Source organism: Idiotropiscis lumnitzeri, chromosome 14 (assembly GCF_059441095.1).
Source record: "Idiotropiscis lumnitzeri isolate Australia: NSW breed Sydney's pygmy pipehorse chromosome 14, RoL_Ilum_1.0, whole genome shotgun sequence".
NCBI lineage: Eukaryota > Metazoa > Chordata > Actinopteri > Syngnathiformes > Syngnathidae > Idiotropiscis > Idiotropiscis lumnitzeri.
Window position 1 is genome coordinate 10835517 of NC_142404.1, and position 24653 is coordinate 10860169.

Below are 24653 nucleotides of genomic sequence, written 5' to 3' on the forward strand. Positions count from 1 at the left end.
AGTTCCAGACTAAGATGACAATCCCCGTAGAAATAAGGGGCTGAAGTTGATCTCTGCCTTTTGAGAAGATAAAAGTACGGGTGTCCTCCAAAGCACACTGCCAGGCCCCTTGCTGTTTGGAGAGTGGGCGAGAAACAACTTTAATACTGAAATATATATATAAATAATAATATAATAATAATAATAATAATAAAGAAATACAAGAAAATGTTCATTAAATTTAATGAACTGCTGGATGTTATTCATCTACTTAGTAGAAAAGACAAAATCCGGAAATTGTGTTGGTGTGAAATGAGTGTAACTGGACTTTGTTTTGTGGATTAAAGGCCAATGTTTTCATCCCCGTACAAGTTTGGGCTTCCATGCTATAATTCCAAAATAGGGCCATTATTTCAGTAGTTTGGTCAGTTTCATGTCAGAAAACAGGCAAAATTAGAATAGTCTTCACAAATAAAAGTGGCTGTCTTCAAATCAGTTGCTTTAATTTCAAACCAAAACAAACTGTATGCGTTCATGGAGTATTACAGAAATCTGAGAATATAATACTGTTGAAAGGCAGAAATTACGCTTTTTTTTTTTTTTTAAATAACAGCTCTATATTATTCAGCCATTCTAAAAATAAACAATTTGATAGTTGATTAGTTGATTGTGACATTTATAGTTAGTATTACATTAAACAGACTTCAAAAACAAACCCAAGTAATCCACTTTGTTTTTTTCCATGTTCATTTTTTTTTAAAGTTTGACAGTAAACCATCTTGAGCCTCTTTTTGAACATTTATTCGCTATCTGGCAAAACTGCTGGTCGTTATGAAGTGAGCCGAGTTCACTGCCACAATACAGCGTTGATCTAAAATTTTTACTTGTGAATCAAGACCCCCCCAAACAATCCTTCTAACTATGGCTCATATCTTGTGTTACAAGGCTCCACAACATGAACTGATGTTATTGGCGCTATAAATTCCTACAGCATCATTTTTTGTGTGTGAAATGGGCAGTGCCACAAAAAACAACATTGCTAGATGCCACATACAATGCAAATGGGGAGAATCAGTTGCGCTCATACTGTCGTAATTACGGTAACCGAAGGAATGTGTCACACTAGTGTATAGCCGTAATGATGTCAACTTGTTATTTACTTTCCAAATCTGAATGACTGGGCAAGGCGAAAGGAGAATTAATCAAACGCCGGGTTGACCAGGCAGGCGAAAAAGAGGAGCCGCGCGCATGGGGGAGGGGAACTTCGCCTCGAGGCCTGCTAACATGTTCCACTGTACTGTATAGCCCGTGACAATGTAGCAATACACTCCAACGCAATACAAGCGGACACATTTTACACTTTGGTCTATTTTACGTGTGTGGAGCACCGAATGTCGTTACGAGTGCGTACGCGCGACTGTCTTTGTGGTGAAGTAAGCAGCCGCATTGGAAGCTTGGGGCTTGTTTAATAAAAACACAAGAAGGACAAACATGGCCGCTGTGAGAGATACGAGGTCTAAAATGGCAGACAGACGTAATTAATTAGCCTCTTCGCCCCGTATATGTGCGTTCAATATTCAGGTTTAAGGTCAGTATGAAGCAACCTCCCATCCCCCCACCTCGCTCTCTCTCCCTTGTTGTATTTGAAGGTCTCTCTACCACTGGCGTTGAGCGCCTGCTTGCTGCTGTCTCTTTTCGCGTCTCTCCCCCCCTCACCCCCCCGCCCCCGTCCTCAGTGAACGGCGAACTCCTCCGTAGTAGCCCGCAGTGGCGACACGCTAACTCGGTTTTTATTATTATTTTTTTCTTTACGCCCCCCCTCCCCCCGTTCCCCACCACCGCCACCGGGGACGTTGCCGATTTAGCCCCCCCACCCAAAAAAAATACACAAGCGGTCGGAATTTGAAATATGACGCTGAGTAAAATGGGAGGAAAGTCGTCGCTAGCTTGTTGAAGTTGGAGAATCTCCTTGTGGAAGAGGAAGAGGCGGCGGCGGCGGCGGCGGACACCACGAGTTCACTCTCGTCATTTCGAAAGGTAACGCTTTCAAGTTGCTATTTAAAATCAGACAAAAACTATAACGCGGAATCACGTTTATTGTTGTTGTGAGGAACAAACGAGTGCTTATGGCGCTGAACGTGTATGTGTGTGTGTGTATGAGAGGGGGGGGCTACCGGCTCATATCCCCATTGACTCCACACGTGTGTTGAAATTCCAACCTGTCCCCCTTTAATTCTCCCAATTTCCCATCTTTATTAGCCCCGTATGACTCTGTTTATTACTGTTTACCCATGGGGATGTTTACACGCTTTTCTGATCCTCTTTGTAAGCACAAAAACAAGTTTTAAGATGCCCTTTTTTCGCATATTTTGACAAAGGTTAACAATAAGTGCTTCATCTTTAAAACATGATGCTACACTTTCTTTTACTTATCTACTGCCACTTTTCTTTGGTTTCCTATAATTTTGCAATATGGTAAATATTTATATTGCAATGCAGACTTGGGAGACAGTTGAGTGGGGGAGGGGAACGCCATTCAACTGTACTATAGGTTGCTTCTCGGTTTCCAAGAAACTGTTCATGTTACTCTACGTACATCTAATATTACCCCAACCAAATGACTGGGTGTAAACGCACCAGTAGGTCCAGTTCAAACAAAATATACAGCTTATGTGGAAGTCTACGTATGAACCCTTAATCGGACCAATACGTCTCGTTGGAGCCATACAAATCCTCTTATTTAACGTAAAACTGAGCTTATTGTAATCTGTATTTCATAGTTACAAGATCAAATATGTGCAGATGCAGTGCGTCCCTTCTGAGGGTCAATACAGGGCAAGTGATATCACATAATCAAGCTGAATGATTCTGATGTAATGGATAAATTTGATTGCGCCCGCAACTTGTGTGTATTATGTTACCAGTAATGGTCAGAAACAATTGATGCAGTCCACTCAACCCAATGTCATCTACTACCAATCTTGCACAACTCCCAAAAAACAAAAACTTCAATTAGAAGAGGGGAAATAGTGTGAATCCAGTTAAAACCTTTGCCGTACTTTACCAGCTTGTTCACCAGCTTTCTCACCAAAGTTGAGCATTTGCAGTGAACCCTTAATTGCGGTCATTTTAAGAAACGGTTTTAGTGCCAGCCGTTAAAAGAACAATAGTTTTTTATGGCCGTCGTGCAACTACTTTAATGTTCCTATTCACTAGCTATGTTAGTGTGTACATTGAATGTCACTAATGCCTCTCATTGAGGGCTCGATGAGTTGGTCATGTTTTTGTTGGCATGGTGTCATCAGCTTGTGTAATTTACCGGAAATCATAGGCTTTGAACTGTTGTTTTGTTTTGATTCCCCCCCCCCCTGCGGACGCTTACATTTTGTGCAGTTACACCAAAGTCAAATACCTGATCTGTGAGATGATACTACCTTATTTCCACGATATGCTTTAGTCTAGAAACAAACTGAAGGCCTCATCTGCTGGCTCACAGCCACTCGTCATTTGGCCAAGCTATTCAAATCTGCTGGTGGACTCTGAGCCAATTCACCTAAGAGACAGCAGCAAACCCAGTTTTATTTTTGAAGGACTCCGTTTTGAAAACAGCATTATATGCCGTGTAAAAGTAGGCCAAGGAAGACCCGAGAAAGCCAGTGATGACCCACTGCTGTTGTAATGCCTGTATCAAGCTGTCCAAATATTTTTGTTGCAATATTTACTTATGATAGGCCATTGGGGGGAGGTGGCTATTCTCTCCCTCCAAAAGGGACATGCAGTGCGCATGGGCCACCTGCCAACTGGCAGACTCGACGGTTACTCTGAAATAACGTCCTTACAAGTACTGGTCAGTGCAAGGCTATAATTATTATTTATTTACGCTTATTTTAGATTTAGTATGGTTGTGTTTATAGTCTTGGACTTGTCTGGTACCTGGAGTAGATACTGTGGAGATGAAATGTAAATAAAAAGTTGCAGTTGGGAGCGGTTGAAGTTGCTGGAATCGAGGGATCCAGGCTTTGCGGTAGCGTATCCAGAAGGTTGTAAACTGGCTTCCGTTTTTTTTCGACCAAATGTTCCTCTGCCATTGCAACTTCAGAAAAAGGAATGTTGACATTTCTTGAACAGGTTTTTGTTGTTAATCATGTAAATATCGTCACTGTCTGGTGGAAACATCTTATGTTAAAATATGGTACAAGTTAATCATTTTACACAAATCGATACTAATGTTCAGTCCCCACATAGTCAGCAAATCTCTTACGCTCTTGGACATTTCCACTGTTTGAGAAGTGTTGTATACTGTTACTCCACCTTTTTGACTTCACGAGAGCCTTGCGGTATTAAGTCGCCTCAAGACTGAAAGCATGATATCATTAACGCACGACTGCAATGGGGAATCAAATCATTTGATTTTCAAAACAATTTCAAAGCAAATTCTCTGCCCCAACACGTTGTAGGGATCATTTTCTGAAGTAGATTCATTGTATCGCACTCGTACGCTCAACTCCACGTAGAAATAAGTTGTCGCAGTTTTGGCCAGCCAGAAGGAAAGAGTCTATGAAAGACAGAATGTCCAAAGTATGGAGACTGTTTCACACATAACAGGAACATTAGTGCAATATGTAAATTATAAGAAAACCAACATATCATTGGAATCCCACAGAACGCAATGATTATTTTGTCTGATATTGTCCTCCATTGTTTTTTTTCGAGCATGCTCAGTTTGTGCTTGTGCTGCTGTTGCATGTGAGGTAGTAAGTACATTTTCAATACCGGTTAGCTGTTAGCAACAGGAAGCCATGAAAAGTTGACATTTGCGAGTCCCGGCAAAATGGGCCAACGGGTAAATTTATGTTTGGCACGCATGTGTGCTTGACGGCGCAAACTCAATTGACTATTATTGGAAACGTATCACCGGAAAAGCTCAACTCACGTTCTGTCTGACAGCATTAGATGTACAAAAAAACACTCATGTGCAAAAACAAAAACTTTAAATTTGCGACATGTTTTGAAATCTTTGCATTTGCAGACTCCGGAACCGATACCATTCGTTATTAATTTAAAACGGTTTTAAGAAATAGATAATAGCAGTAGATTCTAATCCAGATTGTTGAAGCGTCAACAATAATGGTGTGGGCCCGGTTTGTTTTTAAATGAAAGCAGTGGAATGATACAAAGAAAAGATGTAGGATAAGGAAAATCTGCTGGTTTGGAATGAAGTAAGTGATCTGAAGTGTACGATAACTAGGGCAAAGGCCTAGTGTCTTTTTTTTTTTTCCAACATGTAATCAACAGGATCTCGTAGCCTCTTGTATAAAGCCACTGGATGTATTTCTGGGACCTGCATTTCTAACCAACTTTATATGATCACATTGGCCTAATTAAGTAGTTTACGGCTGGTTGATGGTGAGATGTAATGCTGGTATTTGGAACTTGAGAGTAACACAGTGGCCAAAGTACTATGACATACTTAGCCATTGTCAATGTTCCATTTGAATTGGAACAACAAGCAACAAACTCGTTTTCTTTGTCATTGTTTGAAGAAATGTAGATCTCCAGTCTTTGCTCGTGGCTTTGCAGTCATGGGAGACAAATACTGCAATATGCTTCTCATACTGTTTGTGAAAAGACTGTTCCCTCCCCCGACATTCTGAAAATACAAAATCAGGCCATTTATTTGTGTGTGAGTGAGTGAGCGAGTGTGTGTGTGTGTTGCAAAAAGCCAAGGCTCATTGAAGCTGTTCTTCGCTTTGGCACCGCGCGCCGCAGAGACATTTTACGTTATATCACTGGTCTAACAGCTGCATGACGATGACTGAACCAAAGTCCCAGAGAGAACTGGCCCAAGGGCAGGGCCCGTGAAGGACTCCACAACGGAGAGCTGACTCATGATTACTGAAACAATCACTTAAATATGTATTAGCAAAGTAAGAATTGAACCAGTTATGAGCTGCAGCAGAGATGCCAAGACAGTTATGCAAGCTATTAAGTAAATTGGCATGGTTGATGACTTGAGAGGCAGCAGTTAAATGGAGTGGTAGAATGCACGGGAGTCGCTGCTAATGCAGAGAAGGCTCGGATGCAAGATGAGGAAAGATTTGAGAGTACAACCCCCCCCCCCCCCCCCCCCATCACTGAAGGGGTTACATTCCCTCCCCTTCCCTACCCCACACACAATAAATGATAATCCGCAAAATAGGAATTCCTTATTTGCATACACCCGAGGCATGTAATTTTTGAAGCTCTTTAAAAACACTATTAAAAACAATACCAACACATTTAAACGATATATTTAGACAGGGCAAGAGAAACCAACAAAAATGGGAGGAGAATCGTTGTGGCTTTAATTTTACTGCACAATTCCAATTTACATAATCCTTACTTACAAATCATCTGTGATATATTTATCTGTCCACATTGTCCTACCTGATATTGCTGGGCATCGTTAAGAATCTCACCATTCGATTCATTTTTTATTCTTTAGGTTGTGATTCAATTCGATTTTGTTTGGGATTCCATATTGAGTCAACAAGTAAAAATACACAAGTAAATTTTGAGAATTTTTACATATGTAGCATGACATAAAATCTGATACGAGACATCTTTTTTCATGTGGGGAGTAGAAAACATGAAAGTTGTGTATAACGCTGCATGTTAGAGACTCCTTTTAAGATTCGCGGCCGTTTGCAGGCTTGATGAATCAATATATTTACCCATAACAACAAATCGATTGATTTAAAAATAAAACTTCATTCTGATGAATATAGTTGTTGTAATGCAGCACTCTTGTCTTGTGGTCCATAGCATAGCTTATTTGAAAACGCAACATCGGAGTCAGGCTCCGAAAAATTAAACCGTTCTATGTCTTGCTGTTTCTTTTCTTCTAGCTATTCGCATCCACAACCAGGATATTTTTATACTTTCTGACCCGAACAGATGTAGGGAGATAGTGTCTCCCTCATGGTCGGGTGTTTTGCGGCTCCACAGTCCAGTGATGGCAGTTGATGGACGATTCATAATTCTTCCGTAAATTGGCCAATTGGAAGCCAAAAAAACAAATGATTAACAGTTAGTTGACTAGAACTTAAAGGTCATAGCAGAGCAGATAAATTGACTCATCGACCAGTTGACTAATTGGTTCAACCCCAAGTAAGAATGTTGTTTCAGGCTCAACTGCCTGTAGTTTGCTGTCTCAAGAGTCGTCAGCTAATGGAAGTTGCATTCCATTCATGAACGCTTGTCTGTTCAGCGTTTAGCGCTCCAAAGAACACTTAAATTGAAACTTGATTTTCGGATTCTTTGAACATTTATTTATTAACAATTACGCTTGTTGCTTTGACAAATTATTGTTTTACTGTACAATTATCAGTCAGGTTGTCTTGTGGTTCACGCGGCAGCTAGTTGCGTGGATTAACGCTTAACAACCGTAGCATCGTCTGGCAAAAGCAATCCTGGTTGTTGTCAGCTACAATTGGCTCATGGAACAGGATATAAGCAGGATGGAAAATGGATGGCTCGGTCCGTAGTTCAAAACGTGTAGAACGTGAACTTCTCCCTTCTGTCTTATTGTAAAAAAGCAGAATCTTTGAATAAGGCCTTGTAATCTCTTTACGTGACTATTACGTTATGTTCGTCTTATGATTTGTTTCCTCATACGATCCCGAATGAGATGTAATATTGCAAGTGTCTTTTAACTGTGGGCAGAACGTGGATCATTTTCAGCAGATGACTGTGAAACCGCGACATGGGGTTTGACATGTCTCAGATCTTGGCTGATCATTACTTGTGTGATATTTGGTACCTGCTGCTCTGGAGGGAATGAAGACAGGCTGCAGTTAAAGGCGACATAGAGGATTAATGTTGGCTGATTCCATCTCAGACTCATTTACACTTTGGCCTTTATCATATGCGATTGTGCCACCATCATCTCTTAGTATGAATTGTAGTATTCCGATTTTTCACCTTTGTCACGGTTTGTGATTACTATCTCGCAAACTCCCTTCCTGGCAACTAAGAACGTTCACGTTTCCTTGTTTTCCTGTCGTCATCGATGTTTCCTTTAAAAAGCCAAACCATATCTACACATCTAATATTCCTTTTCGTCCTTGACTTTCTTAAAGCTTAAGTCGACTTCACATCCAAAAGTACGTTTTCTGCCCATTTTTTTTAAACTCACATCCAAACATTGATGGAATTCAAATGAATAGATTGACCATGAGCATATCTCAAAATCATTTCTTTTTCTCTCCTTTTCAAAAGAAAAAGCCCTTTTGGGGCATATTGAAAATTTGGTCGGTGGGCTGAAAGGCTTTTGTCACTAAAACGTCATGAAACGGAATGCTGTGATAAGGCAAAGCAAAAAAGTGGCCACAGAGGTGCCAAATATTCCGTTTTGGTTTTTAATTGGCATACAATAAGATGTACCAACTAACCCGCAATTGTGCTAACATTTGTTGATGCCATTGCATCTTCCGCCGTCTACATAACTCGCTTTGCAGCTCCGTAGCTGGCTAGTTAGCCTAGCGACTAAAAGAGTTTTGATTTTTAATTTTTTTAGATCTGCATAGTAAATTTTCTCCAAATTACATAACCTCTTATTTCGATATTTTTTCTCAAGTCAGTTCAGCTTTGCAGAAACCTTTACTGTTTTTTTCCACATTTTTGTTTGGTGGCGTGCCATGAGATTTTTCGAATGTATGCAGAGGTTGGAAAACACTGCTCTGACCAACGAGAAGTGTGTGTGTGTTTGTGATTTGTGCATGTTGGTGAAGAACGGCCTTTTTGGGCAAACGCTTTGTGTTTTAAAAATATCTATTTTATTTTTCTGCTTATTAAAAAATCTGTTGAGACAAGAACTTCCTAATTAGAGTAAAAACAGTATTATTTCATTATTTCTCTACACATCTCTACAAAAATTCACATATTAATGCGCTTGGTTTAGATTTTGAGTTGACTTCAAACAAAGACTCTCATTTAAAGTCCATAATTAGCATAAATTGACAAGATTTTTTTTTTTTAAACGGGATGAATTGCATTCATATATTCATATATATATATATATATATATCTCGCCTTTTCAATATGATGTGACAACTGGAGGAAGTAGTGAACTGGATTCTGAAGTGTCCTGTCTTTCCATCTGCTCTGGTCAGGCCCAATGAAGGTTCATGTGTGGGGCCTCTCCATACGGGTGAATATTGTCTCTAAATATCCAGGCGGTCAAGAAACAAATGAAATACGTATGGATGGTCTCACCTCAGCACAGGAAACGCTGATTTTCTTTTACTGGAGACAAAAAGTCCTGTTTGCTCTTCGCAGTGTAAATTGCTTAGCGTCTTTTTGTTGTTGTTGTGCTTTTTTTTTAATAATGAGATTTTCAGAATAACACATTCCTACTGCGTTTTGGCACCCATTTAAAGCACTTTTGGTTGAGAGGCGCATTCCGGTGATTGGTTGATGGAGAATAACCTCTATGGGACAACAGAAATGGAATGAGAAGAAAACAACTAACAAAACTTGCCTTCTGCGTGTTATAAATAGCTTCATGCCAAGAGGAAATAACCAAAAATGTGGGACGTCTTCAATGGTTGTCCTTTGTTTACTGTGTCTCTTTTTTTTTTTTTTTTTGTTGAATGTGATGGCGGGTTGCGCTGTGTCTTATTCAATCCGATGGGGAAATGCAAGCCACAACACAAAATTCAGATACATTTCTGATAGACAATAAATGTCTTTAGTTTAATGTTGTAAAATCACCAATCCCCACTGCACCCCACTCTCTAATCTCGTTGCACACTTGAGTACAATGACAATAAAGGGATTTCTGATTCTGATTCTGCATGGCAGATATGTCTTAATTGTGCTGTGGTTCTTAATGTGCCCTATACTACAAACTGTGATTAGGCCAAATTATTTTTTTTGCAGATTTGCAACGAGATGTCGGACAGACATAGTCCCTCAATAACATTGGCATCTTGAGTGAATTAATTTTTGTGAAAAAAAAAAGAATTCAAAATAAGCTCTTGTGCTTAATGTTGGTTTCTTGATCAACAGTTTTGTGCCGTCCTTGAATGGTAATTTTTTATGCAAGAGAACCCTTTGGACTGGAAAAATAAATACTGCAAGAGGTTATTTTGGTGTTTGCTTGAAACTCTTTGTTGTTCGATTAGCATCTTTTATACAAGCATTGAAAAATGAATAATATGTAGCGGACGTATGTTCGTATTTCATCCCTATTTAAAATTAGGAAGTGCATTGTCTTGTGTGCCCCCCCCCTCCCGCATTTTAGTTTTCTATGCCTGTTCTAAAGTGTACACTGGCCCGCTGAACTGCAGCACTGAGTGAAAACATGACTAAAGAAGTCCCATAAAAGGGCAAAGCATCATGAACGGAAGGAAAACCCAGTGGCACCTCGACTTACTAAGTTTTATTTTTTAGATACGAGCCGTCTTTCAGGTCATTTTTTAAATGTATTTATTTTCTTGTTATGAGCAATAATGTGATTTATGAGCACCAGATGGTGACGGTGAACTACTCAAAAAGTCAACAGTTTTTCAAAAAAGTGGCCAAGTACTTACTTCACGCTCTTCATTACCACTCCCAGTTCAAGTTTATTGTAAAATTACGCAGCAAAGTCTTGAACCAAACCTCATGACCTTTGCCTTATAAAAGTCAACTTGCTTAACTTGCTTAACACAATCCCCCCCCCAAAAAACGTTGACATTATTGTACATTTTTATGAATACTGTACAGTGCTATTTCATTAAAAAAATCTAAATAATTTTGGAACCGATTGTTAGTGTTTACATTGATAAAGAGAATTTGAGATGATAGTTTTGAGTTATGAGCATGGTTATGGAACCGATTAAACTCATAAGTGAAGACATCACTGTACTAGGGCCAATTCCGTGCGTTTTTTTCTTCTTCAGCACATTAATATTTTTTTATGATGTTTATTTACATCGGAGCTCCTGAAAACAGAAAAATGTCTTTGACTTTGAAACAAGTGTGCTGTTCTTTTAAGCCTCCTTGACTTTGGCAGAATCACTTTGCTGCTACGCTCTGCTTTTGTTCGAATTCCATCGCCGTGCTGAAGACAGATAAAAGTAGCTGAAATTGTAAAACTGTCTAAATACTTATGGATCTGACAATATTCCTGTCTGTAGCTTGCAGCAGGCTATATTACAGCGATAAACCCTCTTGAGTGTGGGAACAACTCAAATGCTCAACCAGAAAAAACAACTGAAATAAGTTTTACAATACCTTCATATTTTGGAAACGTTTTCTAAGTTACTGGCGTACACTTAGCGCACAGTTTAGGTACATATCAGACATCTGCAGAACTGTATTCAAATGACAGGTTATTGTGATATGACACCAAGATAAATCGTTTAAAAAAACATTTTTGTCATATAACCTGTGCAATTGAGGGGAAGTAAAAAAAAACAGCTGGGGTAATGTGGTTGCACAAGTGTGCACACCCTCTTCTAACTAGGCATGTGGCTGTTTACAAAATGAACCAAATGCATTTTAAATTCACGCTAAATGTGAATCATCACACACCTGCCACTCTTTAAGGACCCCCTGATTTACCCCACATAAAGTTCAGCTGTTCTAATAGGCTTTTCCTGACATTTTCTTGTCACATCTTAGAGCACATGCCACGGGCAGAAGAAGACTTCCGCAGCCTCAGCGGGATGTCATTATTCAAAGGTATCAGTGAGCGGAAGGGTACAAAAGAATTTTCAAGTAACGACATATACCATGGTACACAATAAAGATGACAATCTCCCATCTTTTTCATATGTCTGGGCTGTGAGGTAGAGTGTTACGGCCTTTATCTTACAAGGGAAAAACATCCAAAGCCCGGCTACATTTTACAAAGACAGATGTGAACGCTTGTGGAAAAATGTGTTACGGTCCAATGAAATCAAATAAGCGGTTCAGTTAATGAATAAAGTGGTGGTGGAAGCATAAATAAATAAAGGAAACACCTACTAGAACACCTGAACTTTATTTGCAGTGAAACGGTTACTTTCAATGTTGTTGTCGGTGTTCATTCGTTGCGCTTTCGGTTGTGTGAAGCACATTGAGTTGCCTTGTGTATGAAATGTAAAAAAATACAAATTGCCAGTTTGAATGCATTCGGTTAATTCTGAACACATCTCACGTCCTCACATTTAAAAGCGCACTTGAGTTTGTGCAAGTTATATGTAATTGATCCCTCAGGAAACTGGTAATGAAGGCATAAATTTGCATGATAATCATAGCAACAAGCGCCATTAACCTATCAGCAGACTGGTCTGTCGTGAATATCATTGAAGGGCCATTTACATGAGTCCGTTTTTAATTTGACAAAAAGAAATACAATAAGTGTTGATTGTTTACATGGCGACAGTGTTTTAGAGCCTGAAAATTGATCTCAAAATCAGAATGACTCTCCCATTTTGTCCAGAAATGTAACATTTTTGCTATTATGAGTAACGTCTTACGTGCCATCGCCAACTAGTGGCCTGGGGTGCATCTTACAGCATTTACAAACATTTTCTGCCGTTCAATGTGAACATGGGTCGTTTTGCTGTTGCTGTTGTTTGTATAACAATGCAAAGAATAAAATCACAATTTTACTTGTCCATTGTTGTGTAAACGTGCTCACTCCTTTTTGTAAGCGTCATCTTTACTAATGGTCACATAGTACAGTTATTTTACTCTGTAGTTTCCATTGGAATCGGTGAGTTAATGCGAGGATTTTTTTTTTCTTTTCAAGCAAGCAGGAATTGGAAAGTTCTGCTGCATTTGTCACATGCACTAAAACTGAGATCATGTGGGTGTAGTATTAGCATCGCACTGTACGAATACGAGGAAAGGCATGGCTCGGAATGAAGATGCGTATTTCGGTTTGACCTCAAAGTCAGATGGAAGGGAAGCGCGAGGAGTGTGGGGGCTGCTTCGGGTGGCATGAGCAGCTGTTGACAGAGAAGCGAGATCTTCCGGTTGCCATAGTAACATTTGTATTGCCCACACTGCTGTGCGTGTCGCCGTGTTTATAGCTTATTTGTGCAGCCCTCATGATGCCTTGGCGAAAAAAAAACCAATTTCCCAGCCCAAGCGTTTGTGTTGATGACTTGCTGCCTCAAGGACAGTCTTTCTTTCATTGTCTATGTACTAAAAGACAAAAGACATGGCTGTAAGTAATTAGTTTCCTGTCAAATAGTGAAACCGTGCTTATGATCGTCCCATTTTTAACCTTCCCTTTTGAAAGACCAAGTGATAGTTTCACATCCTGTCAGTCGTGAGGTTTGCATCATCACCGTCGCAGTACTCGCAGATTTCTACATCCTTGTTTGCTGTATTACAGACGCACACTTCGTCTTTGACACATCAAACAACATAAAGAACCTGTCACGTTGGCTCACGGTGGCCTAGATTAGATATTTCCAGTATATGCTCTTCCATCTTGTACGTGTTCCGGAGCAGCAATGATAGCTACCTCGTTGAACTAGCATCTGGTCTGTTCGGTTTGTTTTGCGAGGAGCCATTACGATAGGAGATTATGTATTGTATGTGCGTGTGTTGTACTGAGGCGCTGTCTGTGTCCTGCAATCTCCACGCACACACACCACGCGCACAATATATTCATTGCCACCCACCCCCACGCTGTCGTATACACATGCTGGCCTGCCTGCTCTGACTCCCAACAGCTTCCATGTCAGGCTATTTGACTAATAGATAGGATAAGCTTGTAAATGGGGGAGGGTTGCTGGACATCTCATGCAATAAAATTGTTGAATCTTTGTTTTGGACAGTGGTACTTTGAAGGTCAAACGCAGTAAAGCTTGGAGATGAATCGATCTTTTCGGTAACCAAAATCTTTCTTGAGCTTCAATACTCAATTCTGTACACTGAACGATCATAATGTGCGACCTCAGCGCATATCACTCGACGTAACGTCAGCCGTAAATAAACGATTAATTTGGCATGTGTTTGGAATTTTTCTCTGGCGATTTGTGAGACGGTTTCTTCTGAAAAGAACAGATATTGGTAAGAGAAGTAGTTGTTACCCGAAGTTACCTTGATGAAACCGACTCATCTCAAGCAAAAAGACCCAATGTTGAAGTCGGTGAAGATTGTTTCTCGGCCATGCCAGTTGGTGATGGTTGCCGGGATCCATATGGATGATGGGGCAAAAGTATTGGTTCTTTTAGTAGGCTGTTGAAAAATGTTGAAAGAATGAGTTGTTTACTGCATGTACAGAACGATTTTGTACTGTGAGTGCACATAAAGGTACATAAACAGATTGTTAAAACAGTGCCTTTTAACACGGCAACAACTTTGCTAATTAAAACAGAACAGGCCCAAGAGAAAAAAAAATTGAGATTTATTTAGTGTATTTTCTGAACGATAGAGCGCCCCCTACCGGTGAAAGAAAAATCCACAGAAAAGCCGCACCGTTGTATTAGCCGCATGGTTAACAAAATCTAGGAAAAAAATAGCACATTATAGTTCGGAAAATACGGTACTATATCAACTTGGGGGAAAAAATGGCCACAATAGTTTTTTTTTAACTTTTTACCTGTTTTAGTTTGTTTTCAATTTCCTTTCCTTTTTTATTCCTTCATTTTTGTGTACAAAACTTGCTATTGTTTTTCAATGGAAGGTGAATACTATTTGTTGGACATTGCAATTGCGGTCTAACGTGGTCTGCGATTTTCCCACACACACACCGACAAACTGCCATACCCATGTTGCATGCTGTGGTTGATTTATTATTTTTTTTTTTTTTACTTGCGTGACATTGCTTAAAAATGACATGCTTAAGCACTTCACACATCTTTATTAACCCTCCTCATTTGTCATGAAAATGAATGTGTATAATGTTCGACCTTTCTGAGCTACCATTGCACCTCAGTTATATTAGCCAGATAATGAGTCAGAGCGCACTATAACTGACGACTTGCTGGCGATTAAACCCCTGGGGCCATTTGTTCAATGTCACAACATTTTTATCCATTTGCCCCCCCTTCTCCCTTTTGAGCAATGATGTTGACGTCTGACATGGAAATGAGCACTCATAATATGGATGTATAGTATCTATAATAAGCAACTGAAGTTTGGCTGTGAAATCTCACAGGTCTGTTGTAAAAAAAGAACAGTAATGTCGACACGAGCCAGATTGAAGGCAATTTAAGGTTCGGTACTCTGCAATACGACTTAAAATGAGCCAACAATAACGGCTCCTTGCTTGATAGCGACGCGCCACACTAAATTCGTCTAGAGCTGCACTGGTATGTTTTTCTTTTTAATAAACAATGAATGTGTTCTTTCATGGCGGCCAGCGTTTCCCACACAATTTGATTCGCCCAGTGTTGACTCCATGGGCTTTTTTTTCTGTGTGTATGTGTGACCATGCCATATCCTCATTTACAAGCATATCATTCTTCAGAGCAAGCTATCTCGTGTTGAAATCTGCCCCGCTATCGCTTCTTAGCAAGCTTGTTTCCGACCAGTTCTGTAAGCGCGTCACATGATCTTGCGCATTGCAAATTGGGTGTGAGATACTTGGCACATTTAAAGTTATCAATGTGGTCGTTTGGAACACAGACTCCAAGAGGGTTCCGATTTGCGGATACATACATAATCTTTTGATCTGGATCCAACGATGGAGCGACTTGACGAATTGCACACACGCTTGCAATATGTCAACGATCTTTGGCTCGCAATGTATTTACAAGTAGACAATAAGCTGAACCACCGACCTGTATGCGTTTAAAAATATCGTGCTGGTTCCCCAAAGCGTTACAGTTCTGACCAGTGCCGTGCACCACACATTTATTAGCTTTTCCAACTTAAATGGTCCTTAAAAATATCCAGATGTTCATTTTCTTTGCCGTCTGGGTGGTATGGTGCGGCGAGAGTAAAATTGGTACTGCATGAAATCCTTGATTGAATTGAAAATCAATCAAACTGAATCGATAATCGAATCAGCCTCTTGTGTATCGAATCGATTTTGGAAATTTGAATCCATACCCAGCCCTAAGACAGACTAGGGTTTGGTGTGCGTGTGTCGCTCTATTTTTTTTTTAGCAGTGTGACATTGCCTTTGATGTTTGCTTTCTGCAGTCATTGTCAGGCAAATCCAGTCGGCAGAGTGGAATTTTGCTAAGATGCTCCTATGCTTCCGTGTTGAATCCTTTTCAGTTGTTTGTCACCATCCCCCATTTATTGAGCAGGGAGTACACGACTCAAAAATAGCATATGCGGTTATTTATCGAAGGAGACCGTGCTTATGTAAGCCTTGTTTTACAGAAAATCTATTGGAAAATGGCGTATTGGATGACTGTAACCTCGGTGACAAGCTGATCTTTGAGACCTCCTGCAGTATCGGTGTTACTGTGATCACCCATTTCATTGTGAACCCGCGTAAAAGTAGTAGCTGTAGATTGGGGCCCCTTGGTCGGAGGTGTGGGCGGCTTCTTTGTGCCAAGGAAAGATCTGTAGCCTGTAGCTTTGCCATTTACCATCAGCAAGTAATTTCATTATCCATTGTGACTTAAAGGAATGTTAACTAGTGGGTAATTTGCTGACCTACATTTCTGGCGTTGAGTCACTCACACAAGACAGGCACACGGCGGATCAGGAAACGCACTGCAGAAATTGGCAATGCGAGTTGTGGCTGAAACCAGTTTTGTTTTGTTTTTTCTGATTCATGACCCCGAGTAGTGCAGTTTTTCCTCTTCCTCCAGCCTTTGGATATAAATCGAGTGGTTATCAGTTCCCACCTGTGTTTTCCTGCTTTATGTCAGAGGAGGGGGAAAAAAACATGCTCTGAAGTGCGCAAATTGTTGTTGTGATTACCTGTTTTTAGGATCATTATTTATCACCCTGCCCCCATTCCACCATTCCTCTCCCTCTCTCTCTTCTGCTTCCCCTCCCCCACACTCCCTGGCCGAGCTTCCCCCTCCCCCGCACAAGACTGCAGCCCAACCAGAAGCTTCAAAGGCGGGTTTTACTCAGCAGAGCAGTTCAAGAGAAAATGGCTGCTGTTTCCAGGTCTTGTTTGCACATCTGTCAGGAGGTGACCGTTCAGGAGAAAATGGGGTCCTGTTATGCTGGATTCAGCGGCATTCTTTTCGCAGACCTGCATGTGCTGGAGATGGCTGCTTTTTGTTTTGCGCATTCAAATCAACATCCCGTTCGTTTTAAAGAATGATATTTTCCAGTGATTTCAAGCGCCACCCGGTGCTGTTTTGTTTGATCTGAGAAGCCAGGCTGTTATATACAAGCCTTCATTTTGACATCTGAGAATATGCGGATTGAATGAATGCGTGAATCCAAATAATGTACCGCAATGAATAAATTGGGGCCTATAGCTACCCGGTAGCGTATTGTCTATTTTTAGACCGCCATAAAAGCGGCACTGTCGAGGCTCAGCGGCTTTATTGCAAAAGACGTCTTGACATACAACTCACTTTCCATAAATGTTAACATTGCACCTTTTTTTTTTTTAACGCCTCGCCTATCCGTACATAATGCATATAAAGCAAAAGGGAAATGGGGGTTGGGAAAATGCAGCTATGCTCCAAAATGCGCCAGGCTCATCCACACCGCATCACACATTTGTACAGCGATGTTTTTGTGGTGGGCAGTTTCGTGCCATCTGTTTATTTTGTGTTGCATACACAGGACATCCTGCCATTTACGCTATCAGTTCTACAGCTGCATTGGCCGCTTTGCGTACATGGTGGATCATAAATAAATACTCGATATGAGCATTTGTCTAAATTGCCATAATCATCTATGTGAATGCTGTATTTTTATTTTTTTAGATCCACTGCGGATGTCATTAGCGTTATTTTGTTTTTCTTTGGACAGGAGTATAGTGCCCTACATTTTGTTTTATTTCTATGGCTGCTTGCTGTTATGCGTAGTTCCCATATTTGACCTTATACAGAATCAAATGTCATTATCAGATCGGGTGAATCTTTGTAATCCGAAGAGTTTGGTTTTAGTTCCCTTAAGGAGCCTATTTTTTATTGTAACTTCAATCATCAATATTTCCCTGCACTGCGGTGTCGAGGCAGAAATCTATGGTACCTTAAAACACTGCTGATCTCGGTCGAAGATGTGCACATTGAAACACGACCATGTTCATTGTGCTGTGTGTGTTGCTTTTGAACAAAGATAAACTTGAGACAGAGGAGGATTTGTTTCAAAAAGTGAAACTTGTGTGTTATATTAGTTCACCACAAACAATGTGAAATTCTTTCAAATTTTTATTTGTTTCAATTACGACGAATTCCAGCGTTGCAGAAAATTACAATATTTCATGTGACCAACATGATAGGAACTTAATCGCAGAAATATTGGCCTTCTATGCCCTCGCTAGTTTGTTGGGCCTCTTTTGCATTGACTACTTTTACATGAGGGTTCAGCTCAAAATTCGGAATTCTGAGTCATTTGAAATTACCCGTTTCCATAGCTTGAGCGGACAGAGTTACGCGCTACAAAAGGAGTAATCTAGGCTTGATATTCTGATTTTTAAAAACTCCAATCAGGGCATATTTGGGTTATTGCGTGCAAGTCTGCTTGCCAATCACGTATTATTATTCCTTGACTACCAAAACAGGTATAGGTAGTTTTGTCTTTGTGGGCAGGTGCCAAATCCAGCTGAAAAAAATCAAATCATTGTCTCCAAAATGCTTGTAGGCAGCCGGAAGCATGAAGTGTTCTAAAAACTTCCTTGTAGACAGCTGTGTTGACTGTAGACTTGATAAAAGACAATGGAGCCACACCAGCAAAATGACGCGGCTCCCCAAACCATTACTAACTGTGGAAACTTCACGCCGCTGGACTTTAAGCAAGTTGCGTTTGTGCTTTTTCCAGACTCTGACGCCTTTATTTCTAAATCAAATGCAAATTTCATTTTTATCCGCAAAGATGACTTGGGACCAGTTGACAACAGACCAGTACTTTTTCTCCATAGCCCAGCAGAGACGTGATGTTTTTGGTTCAGGAGCGGCTCGAGTCATGGAATTCTGCAGCTGTAGCCCATGTCATGCAGACGTCTGTATGTGGTGCTTCTTGATGCACTCACAACAGCCTCACCACTCCCCCTGATTTCTGAACCGCCATGACTTTACAATCCTCTCAAGGCTGCGGTCATCCCTGTCACTTATGCACCTTTTCCGGCCACGTTTTCCACTTCCTCTTAACCCTTTGTTCATGTAATTTGATACAGCACTTTTTGAGCATTCGGTTTCTTTTGCAATTTCTGTTTCTGACACCCTTTCTCCTGATGGAGGGTGGCAATGATGACTTTCTGCCCCACCGTCAATTCCACAGTTTTCCCCATGATTCTGAAGTCGACCTTTGGATTATTTAGCTGACATTTGGACACGTCATGATCTGCTAATTTTGGGAAAAACTGGATTTTATTTATTTCATTTGTGTCTTTCTGCCATAATCATGAAACAAATAACGTCTTGAAATATTTCAATAGGTGTATGATGAACTAATCTGAGATGTTTCACTTTTTGAAACAAATTAGTGAAATAAATGGACTTGGCCCCGATATTCAAATTTTCTGGCATTCACGTGTATAAACAATGCATAACGTTGGATTGACAAGTGTGATTATTTTTTAAACCAATCATAATCGTCACTGGTCGTATGGAGAATTGTGGCATAATTTGAGTTGCAAACACGTACATATAGAAATGTCCTTCTTCCTTTCTTTCTTGCTTTGACGTTAAGGTTTTAGACACAAGTTCCCCTGGGGAGATTTTAATCAGCCAAATTGGCTTTTGCCGGCATGGCAAGCGTATTCACCTCACTCCACCGTGTTTCAACTCACCATTGGTGATATGGTGATTGGGGAGCGCAAACGCTGCTCTATTGGTCGAAATGCAATTCTGCAGTCAAGCGATGAAATAGTTTTTGTTTCGGGGAGTTCTCGAAGCATCTTGTGAGCACTAGCACGGCTGCAAGATTGGTATGTAACCTACCGTACCTCGGTAGAAAATACTGTTAATTTTGAACATACTAAACTTGATATGTTAGGATATAGAAAGCTGGGAATGGAAACTAGTTTTTGTTGAAAATACAAGGGCGTCATGTTTAACTTGGCTGCAAACCGAGGCATCTCTGTTATCAACATATCACTAAACCAAGATTGGGAATGAGCGTATTGTTGTGATTATTGTGGTATCATGGGTATCAACAAATAAATGTCAAATGGCAGGCGAATGCCAAGGCAACACTCACTTGCTGGATACATTTTGCCGCAAATTAATTCATATGAGCATTTGTACTATTCATTCAAAACGTTGGACTTTTTGGGGAAATCTTTGATTAGGATTACTGGATTATAAGAGATTTGACCGTCCTAAATAATTGTGTCTATATATTATCATGGGGCAAGTCTTTCAAAAAAAGGTGGAAGTGCTCGTGTTGTTTGGGTTTATGCTCGTGTACGTTATGCATATTTGCGTGTTTTGAAGACATCATCTTCAAGTTGACGAGGTATGGCCAATCTGTGCCCTTATACCGCTTTTACATTGTCCGATATCCTACTCAGATAAATATATTTTAACCATATTTGAGAAAGACTTGATTGTGCTCTAAGGATTTCCAATTTCCTTTCAACGCTGCCTTGACCCATATCACAATTAGGCCTTTTGGAAGCAAAAATAGGAAATGTGTCACTTGAACCGTGTCGTTTGGAATTTGAAAAGACAGACGTTTGAAAATAGGCGGCATGAGCTGCGTTTTTCATGTCATGATGAAAGCGTACGTAGCCGAACATGGTCCGGGTAGCATGCCAGAAAGCTCTGGTAAAGATTTTTCTTGCCATGCTTTTCACTCATATCATTGATGTTGTTTGCTGCGACTGAGCGTGAGTCCAGCAGAGCAGGCATTAGCGTTCCCATGACAACAAGGTTACCCACTTAAAGGTCTACGTGAGTGAGGATGAAGGTAACGCTACTAGGCAGTGGGTGTTTCACCAACAATGGTTTGTGTGTATTGTTAATTTTTTTTAACCACTAATGAGGTCATTATGGTTGACTGGAAGTCACATTTCGCCCACACCTGCAACACTTTTCACTTGGCCAATTTTAAAAATAGCATCAAGAGACGGCCACACAAAGGACAGTAAACAAGCTTGACAATAGGTTTATAAACTGCTAACACTTGTAAGGATTGCTCTTAAAGTGGTGGAAACAGATCTGTATTTTTTTTTTTTTTTTTTTGCCCCGTAGACTGTTTCCGTCCGTCGAACCCCCCCCCTTCAAGTTCACATTTTACCAGAACTGACAAGCTAAGCAGAGAGCCTTTCACAGTCCACTCATCACTTCAGTGTGGATAAACCTTCAAGCATTTTGTCCGATATGGAGTCCCAGGTAGTAATATAAGGGATCATAGCCCGTCTGGTTGATGCTGATGCCCTTCCTCCATCTTTAGCAGGGCTTGAACCCCCTCCAGGCTTCCTGCGAATTAAGTGTGCAGTTTGGTTTGTTGTTGTTGCTGTTGTGACTGGGCTTTCATGAGCCCCCTCAAGTGTAAGCTAATGGGCGGTGTGGTCAAATCAGGACACAGTAGCTAAGGAACACAAGTGTTTTTGTTTCCAAGCAGAGGAGAGCAGACATTTTTGCCTTTTTAAATGAATGTGTTGAAACAAGTGGCGAGTCTATGGGAAGTGGAAGGTGTGGTAATAACGTCTTACTAATGATGTTAGTCTCTTCTGCTTTTCTTCTTTTCTCATTTGCTGGACATTTTTAATCAGGCGCTTCCTTTTAATAGCTCATTTCATCCCACCGGGAGACGGTGGAACAAAACACATTGTGCCTGCATGAATTAAGAATGTTAGTTTAATTACAGAACCTCTGCTGTGGTACATTAAGGTGAGCTCCCATAACAAAGATTATAGCAAGGTGAAAGAGTTAATAATTCCTTTTGAGGAACTTGTTCAACCCCTCTGGCTGTGCACTCTTTGGTAATTGGGACAACACTGTTGTCTGTATTTTGCTCTATCGCTCTTGTTGCTATGCTACCAAGGGGGAATTGGAGTAGCCACGGGCGGTGTTAGCAATTCAAGTTGGACATCCATACATGCCTCATACCTGATGCAACATTCATTCCGCTTTGTGAATCCCCTTCAGATGCTTTGATTTCTATATTTTGAAGCAGAAAACGAAGCGAGGCTTCCTGACTCATTCCGGGTGCTGTTGACTTTCGGCCCCTATAAACCAGCTTGTAGGATAGTAATAATACAATCAAATTCCGCAGTCGCTTTCCCCGCATTGGTATCAAGAAATTAAGAATCCAGCAGAATGTGTTGCTTTACATGAATATTTGAGTTATTCTTTGGCTTTTGTGTAAGTCTGAGCATTTGGCGCCTTATCACGACTCTTTCGCCATCGCTCTGGGGCATCACGTGATTTTCTGTTTGGAACACCAAATGTGTTTATTCCAGCAATCGTGCGAAAATACAAACCGTGTCTGCACATGGTCATCAAGAAGCTCATTGAATTCTTGCGACTTGTATGGAAAAGATAAAGAGATGTGTTGTTGCAGAGATGTGAGTGCCGAGACGTGATATTAATCCTGCTTCTATTTTTGTATCTCTCTCCAGGAGTGAGCCGAGCCTTCCAACAGACCTCCACTGTTTCTTTGGGCTAAAATGAGTATTACCAGTGACGAAGTGAACTTCTTGGTCTATAGATACCTCCAAGAATCAGGTTGGTGTCGCAAAGCTGGGATTGATGCATTTCAGTTTGATTCAATCTGTTTTTAAATGAACTGAAAAAGAAAACAACTGTTATGTTGACTGTCGTTACATACGGTAAGATGGCTCACCAAATACCTTTTCTTTTGCATACACAACTATTATCTTCTTTCTCAAGCGTGGTAAATCTCCTGTTTAGACTTGTGGAGCATCAACAACAATGGGGTGCATGATGCTGTTGGAGCATGTGCGTTTACCTAGATATTACCTAGAAATGAAATTCTCTATGCCATACTATTAGATGCATACCGTAATTTTCGGAACATTAGGCTCACCATGTTAATAGGTGCAATAGCAGCCGATCTATTTTAATACATTTTCAGACACAAGGCGCACTGGGTAAGGGGCAGTATCTTTGTGAAGCATTAAATCACATCGCATTAAAAAGTTTATTCCAATTGCACTGCATGTTCATTTGCATTTCACATTTAACACATAAGATAAAGTGTAATGTGTGCCACAACAGTTTGTGCATGCACATGTGAGTCTATGAAGTGTTGGTTTGGTTTAAAAAAAAAAAGAAAGACCTTTCTCTCTGAAGCAGATGGTGATTCCCCGATGTCAATCTACTGTAGTTTAGTGCCAACTACTGCTGAGGAGGATTTAGCCGAGGACTTAAAGATTTTGTTTTCCTGAAGTATCTGTGCATTGTATCGGCGGCCTCCACGAGTTCCAATTCCTTAATTTAAGACCGCTATAGGCACTCATACCTGGTGTCGGTACTCGCCCATTCCTACAGTCAATGTAATTGTGATTATTATTTTTTCCATAATCATCACGTCCTAATACGCAATCAAGATCCTAATGGAGAACATTAGGTTGCTCACGAAATGTGGACAAAACTAATACCTGAACATCACTTGCATATTTATGTTATCGTGAGCTGCAGCCCTTCATGCGAAACGACAAAATACTCCATAAATGTGGCCCGTTCAATTGAGAGTTGTGAACGTGAAATGCACTTTTTTTTTTCTTGCTAGGTTGCATTGTTGTAAAAATGAGTATTTACCCAAAAAGTCCATTTTGAACACTACCCTAATATACTGTGTAGCTTTATACATGATTTGTGTTGGTTCGCATGATGGTTTTGGAATGGATTACATATATTGAAAATTCCATTTTAAATGCCAATGTATGCTTCAGTCATTCCTGGAACGTAGGCATATGTATTATTAAATATTTGTTTTGAAATGTCAGTACGCGTTTCAGTCCTGCATAGAATCTGGACATATGATTGAATCTATTCTGTTGTTTTATTCTGAAGTTGTTCTTTTTTCTCCCGAGATTTTGTGGGAAAGGTTAGTTTAGTTTGGCACATCAGTCCATTGTGGCTGACATTTGCTGCAAAGAAGGTGTGTCTTTAAACTGTTGACTAGGTTGTGTGGCATGCAACTGCCGTTTAAAATGTCATTTCCAGTTAATTTAGTTTTGAAAATTATTGTAAACGTTTTTGAAATAAGCGCACACCAAAACTGAAATTATATACAATCAGTGACTGTAAAACCAATGAGGAAGTGAACACGCCATCGTCGAGATTTAGTTCAGAAGTTTACTTTTATTCCATGCATAAAACAAATCTGCATGCTTTGGTGCAGCCAAACGGAACTGTTGGGGGGGGGACTTACCACTCTCTAAATAGGGCGATAGAAATTCAGACTCAATGACTCTCAAATGTTAATAAGTGTGATGTAACTGGGTCTGAGGAAGGCATGGGACTAATAAATATGATTTTGTTGTCAGGTTTCTCCCACTCAGCATTCACCTTTGGCATCGAGAGCCACATCAGCCAGTCCAACATCAATGGAACACTAGTGCCCCCTGCAGCCCTCATCTCAATCCTGCAGAAAGGGCTCCAGTATGTGGAGGCAGAGATTAGCATCAATGAGGTGAGATG

General features: G+C 40.4%; 1 protein-coding gene across 1 annotated transcript in view; it reads left to right on the forward strand.

Moving 5' to 3' along the window:
* Positions 1-1243: 1243 nt before the first annotated feature.
* tbl1x (transducin beta like 1 X-linked) overlaps positions 1244-24653 on the forward strand; it is a 30342-nt gene continuing 6932 nt past the window's right edge. The window contains exons 1-3 of the mRNA XM_088315354.1: positions 1244-2016; positions 22607-22712; positions 24500-24645. Of these exons, the coding sequence (XP_088171480.1) occupies positions 22655-22712; positions 24500-24645 (204 nt within the window). The 5' untranslated portion in view covers positions 1244-2016; positions 22607-22654. The remainder of the gene's footprint in view (positions 2017-22606; positions 22713-24499; positions 24646-24653) is intronic.